Source organism: Lissotriton vulgaris, chromosome 2_1 (assembly GCF_964263255.1).
Source record: "Lissotriton vulgaris chromosome 2_1, aLisVul1.2, whole genome shotgun sequence".
In the NCBI taxonomy this organism is placed as follows: domain Eukaryota; kingdom Metazoa; phylum Chordata; class Amphibia; order Caudata; family Salamandridae; genus Lissotriton; species Lissotriton vulgaris.
In genome coordinates, this window is record NC_141687.1 from 844964117 (window position 1) to 844975751 (window position 11635).

Genomic DNA, 11635 nt, shown 5'->3' on the forward strand with positions numbered 1-11635 from the left:
TCCTTCATTAATGAAGATGGTAACAGATGCTGTTCAGATTAGACCTAAGAAGCTGGTATGGCATTACAGCTCACTGACAGGCGCTTCCGTTCAAGTTGTCTTCCATACTTGCTTCAGTGATCTGGGCCTTATTCTTAGTTTCATGATCAGGTAGATCCTCTTCTCTTCCAAGACAGTACAGCCAGGGCTTTAGGTGGACCGGGTCTTGCTGGTGCTGAGCACCAGCAGTTTTTAGTTTGAGCATTCGAGACCTCTTGTATATACCCTAGTATATATACTTAAGTATATACTTATATGTGTATGTACTTTGTGGGCTCTGGAGATCAGCCCTAGGACTTGTCTGCTTCCGCTTAGGGACTTTTTTTCAGTCCAACTACCTCTATTTAACTGTCTTGATAGAAAACGACCAGCAGAGGTCAGTAAAATACCAGATTTGCTTTCTGCGGGGGGACTTTATTTTTTTAGTTTTTCTGGCAACTGCCTCTATTTAACTTGATAGAAAACGTCCAGCAGAGGTCAGTAAAATACCAGAAGCACTTTAGCGTTCTCTAGATTCCAGTCCATAGAAATTGTCTTCCACGAGTAACCGTAGACAATAATATTTTTTTCAAATCTTATATTTTCAGTGATATGACCACCGAAGGCCCTGCTTTTATATTAAAAACAGAGCTTTGGACTATACCATTTCTCGGTGAAAGGCAATATTTCTCTCCATGTGTTCCCATACCTCGCGTGTCACACAGTTTGTTGCTTACTTTCCCTCCATGTTCAAGAACAGTAGATGTTTTAGCACCCAGGCTTATGTGCTGCATAGCCAAACATACATAACGAGCCAAAGGTGAGACAAATTACATTGCAAATGCTTGTTTAAAGGGGGCCTCAGTACAGATCTCTATCGGGCTCTGTTTTGTGCCCTGGCACTGGCGGCCCGTTTTTTTCCGGACTGAAGTGACAGCAGGCACATTGATGTGCGCGTGCTCACACTGCTCATTCTCACTAGTGGAGAAGTTACGGCATGACGTAATGCCAGGTGAGCGTTGTGGGTGATGGGAAATCCTTTAAAGAGTCATTTTCTATCTGTATTTCCCTTCTCTTTTTGAAACTCAGAAGCAACAACATTGTCGTGGTGTCACCAGGGCTTTAAGTGGAAGCTTTTTCAATATTACATAAAAGCCATAGTTGCTGCTTATTTATCCTATGCAACTAACACCCATCGACAAAGAAAATAGTCCTGACTTGGTGTAGGTATGATGTTATTTGTTGTATCACATATCTGGATGCAATGACCGAAACAGCAAAATACAAGTCGGGCGGCACACTATGCTAAGCACAGATTTTTTAGCTTATGTGTTTTAAGCCACGCCCATAATTGCATTGGCCACGCCCCTTTGAGAGACCACCCCTCAGTTTTTTTCATCCCACTTATATCCCTGAGTACAGCTTAGTTTTCCCAGCAAGAGTTTCTTATTTCCTAGGTTTGGTCCTAGCCTCAAAAGTTATGGCAACACAAAGCACAGATCCTGTTTAGACTAACCTCCGAACTCCTGTTGCAGAGCTCCTTCCCAATCTAGATAAATACCTTATTGTATGGCGACTATATATGGTAGGAAGTCAAGTCCAGTTATAAAGTGTGCTATCTCTACAAAAAAAAGAGAAAAACCAATTTCTGCAGTGCAGGAGAGGGGCAGCATATCTGTTCAAACAATCATCCCAGTGAAGAGAGTACAACCTTTCTTAAATGGGTTCTCTGCGATTTAAAGCTCTGTCACAGGGCAGGGGAAGCGAGGAACATAGACAACCACATGGATATGTATTATAGGACCACAGTTTAGACCTCACAAGTAAGGTAAGATTTATCTTGACAAATCAAGTGGAAGGATTTACCAGGCAGGTAAACAGGTTTGGCGAGTGTTTTGCTTGCAAAAGGAGAATTGGGTTGGCAGCCTACATGTGTGGATTCCCCAACCCCCTAGAATGTGCTACGTGGCCTGCATAGAGGAAGTAACACACGTTGCCACGGACTCAAGGCACTCTAAAGAAACACCTCCAACTTGCACTGCTGTCATGTTGTGCGCTCAGAGGACATTGTTATATGCACACAGACTCCCAAACTTGCTGCAAACACTCATGCATCATGCCACAGCTCTCTACATTCTACCACACTTACAGGGTCACCGGACAGATTACATGGAGAAAGTTAATAGACTTCTGTCCAATAGGTACATGTAAAACTGCCTATTTCCCCCCTCTGGAATCTGTTTCCTCCAAGTATCACGGACAACGTAGCCTGCATGGGGGTGCACTTTGCATGCAGCTTCAGTCCAGCATGGCCAGGTACTCAGATGGTGTGGCAACACAAAACACTTGCAGGACTGCCATTGGTCATACAGATGACAAGTCCAGTGGGGAGCAACACCTGCCTTGCCAAAAAAGTGGAATTCAAGGGTAAGATGGCACAGCTCCCTGCATAGTGAAAGAACACACATGCACGCGCACACACATTCTTTCTCTCCTCTCTGTGGAAGGCACTGTGTCGCCCTGTCTGTTCCCTCTATTAGATATTGCAGGTGGGGTACAATGGTAGGTTTTCCCATATCTTTTGCAAAGGTTGGAAGGAGCAACCGTGATTCGGAAGTCAGACTTTTGGGCCATCGCAACCCATTTATGGCAGAATCTTGCATTCTTGGGCCCAGAACAATCATAAGTCATTTTTAAATAAAATGTATCTGTTGCTTGATTTTAATAGTCTTGGCATTGGTTCCGGGTTTGTGGAGCTGTGTCCTTGAAGGATAAACTATTTCCGTATGAATCCAGCTTTTCACTGTGGTCACTGATGGACATGACTCTGCTAATGGGCCACAGCGAATACCTCTGAGGAGAGGGTTCTTTGTAGTCCGCGACGATGAATGCTTGCTCTCTCGATTTTGAATGTAATGGGGACAGGCTAGCGAGGTCAGCAATGGCATGGGGGAAGCAACACTTCACAAGTTACCTCTGTGCTGGAAGGAAAGGGAGAAGGGGATATCAAAGGCTGGTGGCTTCACCTACTCCCCTCTGTGTTTCAGAACAAGAAGAAAACTTTGAGTTCATCATCGTGTCTTTGACGGGCCAAACATGGCACTTTGAAGCCACCACCTATGAAGAGCGGGATGCTTGGGTCCATTCTGTGGAGAGCCAGATCCTAGCCAGCCTGCAGTCCTGCGAGAGCAGCAAGAACAAGGTGAGTGCAGCCGGATACGCCTCCACCTCAGACCTCCTCACCATTGCAATGATTGGTGGCACTGGCCAGGGGCAGGAGGACCCAATTAGCCTCTTACAAGACACATTGGGTGAGTGAGGCCTTCCATCAGCCCCTGCAGGCGTATATGCATTTTGTGCTATTTACAAGAATATGTTGACAAGTGTGAATTATTTTGCAGTAGTACATGTGTTCAGAAGAAGACATGGGGCTCTGGATTTATGTTTTGAGCATGAAAAATGTCTCACATTGGGATTTTTTTCCACAGAGATGGCCATACTAGGGGTGTTCTTGTCAAGATAACGTGCCTTACACTTGCTCACTGAACCAGGCTAAATGTGCAGATGTACATAGAGATGTTACCATCCAAGGAAAGTTGATGCAGTGTAGATTAAAGTCCCATGAGTTATTTGCCGGTGTACAGACAGAATGTTCTTACAACAGCTTACTTGTATAATATATATATATAGTCGTGGTCAGGAACTCAGACAAAGGAGGTCATTTTGTCCATTGAGAGCCTATATGGATGAGGCCTGATCCCAACCTAATGATGAGTGCTATAGAAGAAGTTTGGTGCAAGCAGTCAGAAGTACTCACAATGAGTTCTATACCAAACTTCTTGCGTGGAAGAGTGCTGGTTTGCTGTCTAGAGGAAAATCAATTCTTGAAAAAGGAACATGCCATCTATTTACTTTGTACCAAAAGTGCATAAAAATGTGCGGAAACCACCTGGTAGGTCAATAATATCAGTGTGTGATGGTACTTTTGAAAATATATCTCGTTATATAGATTATTTTTTACAGGACCATGTCAAAAATCTTCCCTATATTCAGTATACGGGTGACTTTTACGCACAATACAAGGTATAGAATGGCAGAACGAATATGTCTGATGTCTTTGGATGTTACATCGTTATATACGAGTGTCAGGCAACATGACTGCATCCAGGCACTGGAATACTTCCTCAGCAACAGACTGACATGACTTGCACAGCATAAGAAAATGCTGATTAACATAACTTTGTCTTGTCTAGAGAATATATTTTTTATTTTTCAGAACCAGGTTTATCAACAACTTCGGGGTGTGGCTATGGTGGCCAGCTTCTCTCCCAGCTATGCCTGTTTATGTCTGGGCTGGTGGGAGGAGCTGGTCCTCAGTAAAAGTTTTAGCCATGTTTTGCAAGAGCATGTGATGACCTGGCTCAGGTTTGTAGATGATTTATTTATAATCTGGCAGGGGACAGAACAAAGTGCCCTGGATTTTGCTTCACAAATCGATGAGAATGACGTTAACCTCAACTTTACAGCCACAATCAGTCCTGAGACAGTTAACTTTATAGTTGTCCAACTTCGTATTGTCAGCAACAACCTAGAAACATCCTAACATCAAAAGGAAACAGCTTGAAATTCTGTGTTGCATGCCACTAGCTCACATCCTGCAACGCAACGCCCTCTACGCCGGTACCACCGCCAAGCTCCAGAAGAGACTCCAGCGGATCCAGAACGCCTCAGCCAGACTCATCCTCGACATCCCACGAACCAGCCACATCACCCGACATCTGAGAGACTTTCACTGGCTCCCCGTCAACAAAAGAATCACCTTCCGCCTCCTCACCCACGCACACAAAGCCCTACACGACCAAGGCCCGAGCTACCTCAACAGCCGGATCAACTTCTACGCTCCCAAACGCCACCTCCGATCAGCCAACCACGCCCTCGCCGCCGTCCCCCGCATCCGAAGAGCGACTACAGGAGGAAGGTCCTTCTCCCACCTGGCCGCCAAGACCTGGAACTCCCTCCCGACCGACCTGCGCCTGACCCAAGACCACCTCTCCTTCAGGAAGAAGCTGAAGACCTGGCTGTTCGAGCAGTAGCGGCACCCCCCACCTCCCCCCCCCCCCCCCAGCGCCTTGATACCCTACGGGTATGTAGCGCGCTCTATAAGTGTCATTGATTGATTGATTGATTGACATATAATAGAAAGCATTCCTTATGGCGAAATGTTAAGGTTGAGGAGAATCTGCAGCAATGAGGCAGATCTAATGGTGAAACATAAGGAAAGCAAAGAAATGTTTCTAGCAAGGGGCTACGTGACGAAAACCATTGATGCAGCCATACCCAAATTACTTCTTTGCAATAGGATAGATGGGAATAGAGATCTGGAATCGACCAGACTGATTCTAACTTACACCAAACAGGAGTAACCGCTGAGGGGGATTATAAAACGTAATTGGCCAATCATTTTAGATGATACCATCCTAGGCCACCTCCTGTCAAAAACACCTGCAATCACTTACAGAAGGACAGCGTCCATGAGCAATGCTCTGGTGAAAAGTAGTCCCGAAGTTAGGGATGCAGGGACCTGTACTTTCGTCAAGAAAGGGCTTCTATAAATGTGCATCCTGTAAAGCTTGTAAGTATGGTGTTAACTAAAGAACATCTAAGACACCATATAGTGAGAGAGTGCAGGTGATCAGTAAACATCTCACTTGTGGAACAGACCATGTCATTTACATGTTAGAATGTACATGTGGACTTCAATATGTTGGAAGCACCATATTACAAGCGCATAAATGAATACTACAGCACACAAGGGGTATTATCAACCAAGATCCCACCTACCCTGTAGCACTACATTTTAAAGAAACCCACAAAAGTGATCTTAAACACCTGAAATACTTTTTAGTAGACGTTGACCCCATACTCAAAGATGAGGCAACAGGGAAGAGAAACTCAGAAGGTTGGAAACAAGTTTCATTTTAGACCTGGACACTAAAACTCCAGGAGGTCTTAACACCTGTGAAGACCTATATACCTGTTTATGAATGTACTGTATAATAGGGAAATACCAGAGGGTTGCCATTAGGTCATAGGTATATGATGTTTACGAACCTGGACCTTTTCAAGGTTTATAGTGACAAAATAATTTTTGATAGATCAATTTTATCTGTAAAAATTCTCTTTATCCTGTTGTAGGTCTAATGATGGATTTACTCTAGGATTTATCCAAGTAATATAAACATTGGATATACTTATTATCTTGGATGAGTGGGAAATGGATTTCTTCTGCTGCCTAAATTGAAATATGCACTTTTTGTTGCAAGCTTGCACTTTATTGGCAAAATTTGCAAGTTGGTTATATGCACATTTGCACTTTACACTTTGTTTGCACTAGTTATTATATTCATGCGGATAAAACAGACAGATATGGTATTTTACCTTAATTTATGATAAATGTAATGGATTATATTTATTACATAAAGTGATGGATATATCGAATTTAAAAATGTCTGGGATAGCCTAAGGCTGCGTGCACACTATTAATATTTATTGATATAGGCATAGCGACTGATATTTCTCAGTGAGTCCGTCTTCTGTATTCACACTTGCACAGCAAGCGTCACTTTAAAAAGGTAGTCCATTAAGCACAGGATGGATATATATATATATATATATATATACACTACTGTGATCAAGCTCCGCCTGCGGAGCGAAACGCGTCGAGGAGAGCACTTGCTCTGTGATTGCTACTAAATAAATCACCACTGCTAACACGATTGACGGTGTGATGGTGTTTCTTTAAACATCGTTTGAAGTGACTTCAAGGGAGAGGTGGTCTGCGCCTGCTTGTGTCCGCGCTTATATATATACACATACATACACTACTGGCGGTCGCCAGTGTGGTAGGTAGTTCTAGTTAGGACCTATTATCCATAGGAAATCCGCAACATTCTATTTGGAATAACTTTGGCGTCGGTTGGCGAATCTTCGCAAAATTTTCGAAACTAATGGCCAGCTCCGGTTCGAAAAAAGGGGGGTCCCAAAACGTGTTTTCCCCATGCAATTTTCCAAAGGAACTGTTCATCGCGGCTACAGCCCGAATTGCTGAAAGGAATTGCACCAAATTTGGCAGAACGGTAGACCTTGGTTCAGACTCGTGCCTTTTGCTTAAATGGTGTAAATCTGTTCAGTAGTCTTTTAGATATTAAAGGAAAAAAATACATATATATCTGGGCGAAGCCTAACAACACATCTCATCGTGAGATCTGATTGGCTATCAGCACTTCATCCAAGACGTGTTGGCAGCCATCTTGGGACCAATATACATGATAGCACCTCATTAAAAAGCATTGCAGTTAATAGAAGATTTTAATACTTTAGTTACATTATAAATCATTTGTTGATGGTACCATACTCATTTTAGGAATTGTGGTGTATTCTAAGGTGATTTTACCATGTGGAAAAAAGCCTTCTGTTGGGATATCATGAATCATGTTTGAGAGAAAACTATTTTCTCATGCTTTTTCCCACAGAGGTTTGGAAAGTGATCTATAAGCTAAACTGGGAGCATATTTTCTGTAAATTCACATTATCTTTCTCAGTCATGTGAGAATGAAGTCTGACATTCTCAGTAAAACATGTACATCCAACAAGGGCAGAGACTGTCAGTCGATTCCTTTGTGTTCTACTGACGCCTCCCAGAGTGTTATAAAGAACAACTAGAGCGCTAACAGCCTTACTTATGACAAAAGTATAGCACACCTGAAGCCATCTTGATTGGAATATACTGGTAACACTTAAAACATTTAATTTAAAAAGGAACCAAATGACAGGGTTTATTTTGCCATATAACGTATGATTGGTGCTGCAGAAAGAAAAATGAAGGCACATTTTGAGTGACTTCTCATATCCTCTCCTATTTCATCAAAAAAATTCTGACAAGCAGACTGAAACATGTACTTTCAATGCCAGCAGCATACTTCCCTGGTGAGCAGTAGCTTTACTACAGTGATCTAATGAGCAACTAGAGTGCTAACATTCAGAATTTATGGCAAATGTGTGACACATCTGAATGCCTACTTGATGGAACCAAAGTAAAACACAAAGTATTTCCTACTGAGGAGACTGTAGTAAATGAGGAAATTAGGAAACTTCATAACAAATAAGTCTCCCAAGATGACCGCCAGAGACAAAAGAGCCCAAATGTAGCACAAATATCACCCAGATGTAGCCAAAGTATAGCCCAATGATAGAATGTCCCAGAGTATTCTGACGAACAACTAGAGCGCTAACAGTCTTACTTATGACAAAAGTATGGAACACCTGAAGCCATCTTGATTGGAATAAAGTGGTAACACTTAAAACATTCAATTTGCAAAGGAACAAAATGAGGGGCTTCATTTTGCCATAGATATTATGATTAGTGCTGCAGAAAGAAAAATTAGGGCACATTTTGACTTCTCAAATCCTCTTCTATTTCATTAAAAAAATTCTGACATGTAGACTGAAACATGCACTGCAAATACCAGCAGCAGACCTCTCTGGTGAGCAGTAGCTTTACTACAGTGATCTAATGAGCAACTAGAGTGCTAACATTCAGAATTTATGGCAAATGTGTGACACATCTGAATGCCCTCTTGATGGAACCAAAGTAAACAAGCATTGAAAATGCAATAGGTCTCGCCCTCGGTTAAGTTAAAGCAATTCTGTTTGTAATTAGGTGGCTTTTTAGCTTTGCTTTTATTAGTGTTTTTCAAACTCCTGTAAATAACATGCATATGTATGCATATATGTATATATTTATGTATGCATGCATTTATATTTGTATTTATATAGATATGCAGATTATATATATGTTTATATATATATATGTATGTATATATATATTTATATATATATATATGCGCAAATTCCCAAAAACGCCACTTCTGGTCTTAGTGCGATTCAGAACCCACAAGGCAATTAGGAGACGGACCTCAATCAGGATTCACTTGATCTTTAATGCAAGATATATATATATATATATTCACAGAAAAAACTATAGGTTTCAGGGGCGTTATAGTTGGGAATTATCCTTTAAAAAACTTTAAAAATTCAACGAAAAAAAACATAGGTTTCAAGGGTGTTCTAGTTGGCTGGACATTTCACTCATACAAAACCATTGAAATTCCTCTATTATAGTTAGTTATACTTACTGTAACTCGCGCGCCCGCAATCCACTGCTGATGTCACATATTACATCATTCATGACATGGTCAGTGACATCACTGATGACATCTCAAATTACATCACTGATGACATCATCCAGTGAATGGTTGATTTGTTATTTAAATATGTATTATATATGCAGAAATCTGCATTGAAGAATGAGTGGATATATAAATATCTGGATGGAGGATTTAGTAGCAGTGTGATTGACTGTTTACTTGACTAATTTATAATGTCTCACTAAATATATTGGATAGTGACTAAACTGTGAGAATATCTGTAACACTTTGTCAGTTGTTGTGTAAAGTGCTGTACCAGTTGGTTACTAGCTATGTGAAAGTCTATATTACTTATTGATTAGTTAACTGAGTATTTGTATGGACAGTGAATGTGTGTGGTTCGGTGGGTGGTGTGTGACTGCCCAAAGATGTGTGAATGGTTGATTCAGTAGGTATATGAGGTTAAAACTACATGTTATAATAACAGTTGTTTGTTTGAGTGACTGAATATCTTTATGGGTGTGGTGTTGAGCAATATATCAATCAATGGTACACGTCCAACAAAGTAGAAAAATAAAAGGTAGTGTATGTGACATTTGTTGTATAAAAATAAGTTTACATAAGACTCTGTGATTGTATGAGTGACTGTGTGGAAACTGTATACTTGTAATAGTGATTTTATAACACACTAAGTATGAGTTACTATCTATATGGATAAATGAAGTGGTGTTTGTATAAATGTGGAGCTGAGTAAATTTAAGTATGATCCATTGTTTGCATAAGTGAGTAGGATGACTGCATAAGTGAATAGGATGTGTGCTGGTGTGTAATGTCGATATAGCTGTATAAGTATATTTGATAGTGTTCTACTGATCATTGACAGCATGCATGAGTGAATGTATAGGTAAGTGATTAGATGTGTGTGTAGATCTAGGAATCACTGAGTGGGTTTTTAGAAACTTGTATTGGTGTGTCAGTGGATTCAAATATGGTACTCTGTATTTTACAGTGAGTGATGAAAGGTTATACTAGTGTATGATGAGGTGTATCTGATTGTCACGTGGATGATGTCATCAGTGATGTCATTTGAGATGTCATCAGTGATGTCACTGTCCATGTCATGAATGATGTAATATGTGACATCATCAGTGGATTGCGGGCGCGTGAGTTACAGTTCGTACAACTAACTATAACTGAGGAATTTCAATGGTTTTGTATGAGTGACATGTCCAGCTAACTATAACACCCCTGAAGCCTATCGTTTTTTAGTGAAAAAAAAAAAATATATATATATATATATATATCTCCACACCACCACGTACTTCCAAAGTACAGTTGCACTCTAACAATGATCTCCGCCACACAGGTAAGTGGTTTTAGGAAGTCTTTATTCCATATTCAGCCAAACTTAGGACAAGAAACCCAACGCGTTTCGGCGACACACTCGGCTTGGTCACGGGTTAATTGGTTTGTTTTACAGCCGACATTTAAATAAAGAAAAAAGTGCAAAAAAGTGTCAGGAAGTGCAAACATAAACATAGGACTGCTGTATTTACACGGCAACCTCGTCGGCCATCTTAACATGGTGAAATACAACTACATTCAGTACCATATAATGCAGGTAACTAGTATAGAAAGAAAACTGATTACATTGGCATGTTTTCAAACAAAAATCTATGGAATCATATTTGATAGCATATGCAATCCAATTCGTACCACCATATTAGTCATAAATCTGATACTATAGGCGGCATGCATGATATTTTGTGACACATTTATATCAACCGGATCCAAATTACGTAAGAACATCCCAAGTGGGTTTAACGTCACCTAACAATATGCACCAGTTGTATACGGTGTAAGTTCAGAGCAGAGTGGAAAATCCCAAGTGGGTAAAGGAATTCTTGTCAAAATCCGCTATGCCAACAAATAATATATACAAAGTACATGCCCGAGTGGGTGATGACATATCCATATCTTTTGTATCCACAAAAGTAATATATACAGTACATGTTCAGGTGGGTGATGGCATAGTCTAGTCGAGCTCATCGTCTGAATTCTATACAACTCATGTATAGAACAAAAAGTGTTGATAGACACCAATAGTCTTCCACATAACTACTCCACAGGTGACAGTTCATCCAAGTATGGTCATCTGGGCTGATGGTCATGCAATGATAAACGTTACAACATTTCTTTCATACCTGCAAGATAATGAAATGACATGTCTAGTGATGGCTTAATTCATAAATGTTCACATACCCAACTCAGTGAATTAAAATGTATATTAAAAACAGTTAAGGAAGTCTCAGACAGGGAAAAGCAACGAAACTAAGTTCCAGTTAAACTCTTAATCAGTAATGTGAGGCAACCTCAGCATTTGCAACATACACCAAATCTCAAAAGATTAC

The 11635-nt window shown here is 40.7% G+C and overlaps 1 protein-coding gene across 5 annotated transcripts in view; it reads left to right on the plus strand.

The window, feature by feature from the left end:
• AGAP1 (ArfGAP with GTPase domain, ankyrin repeat and PH domain 1) overlaps nucleotides 1-11635 on the plus strand; it is a 1113642-nt gene that overhangs the window by 971146 nt on the left and 130861 nt on the right. For all 5 annotated transcript variants that reach the window (XM_086956296.1, XM_086956297.1, XM_086956294.1 and 2 more), the window contains one exon: nucleotides 3066-3220. In XM_086956296.1, coding sequence (XP_086812422.1) covers nucleotides 3066-3220 — 155 coding nt within the window. The remainder of the gene's footprint in view (nucleotides 1-3065; nucleotides 3221-11635) is intronic.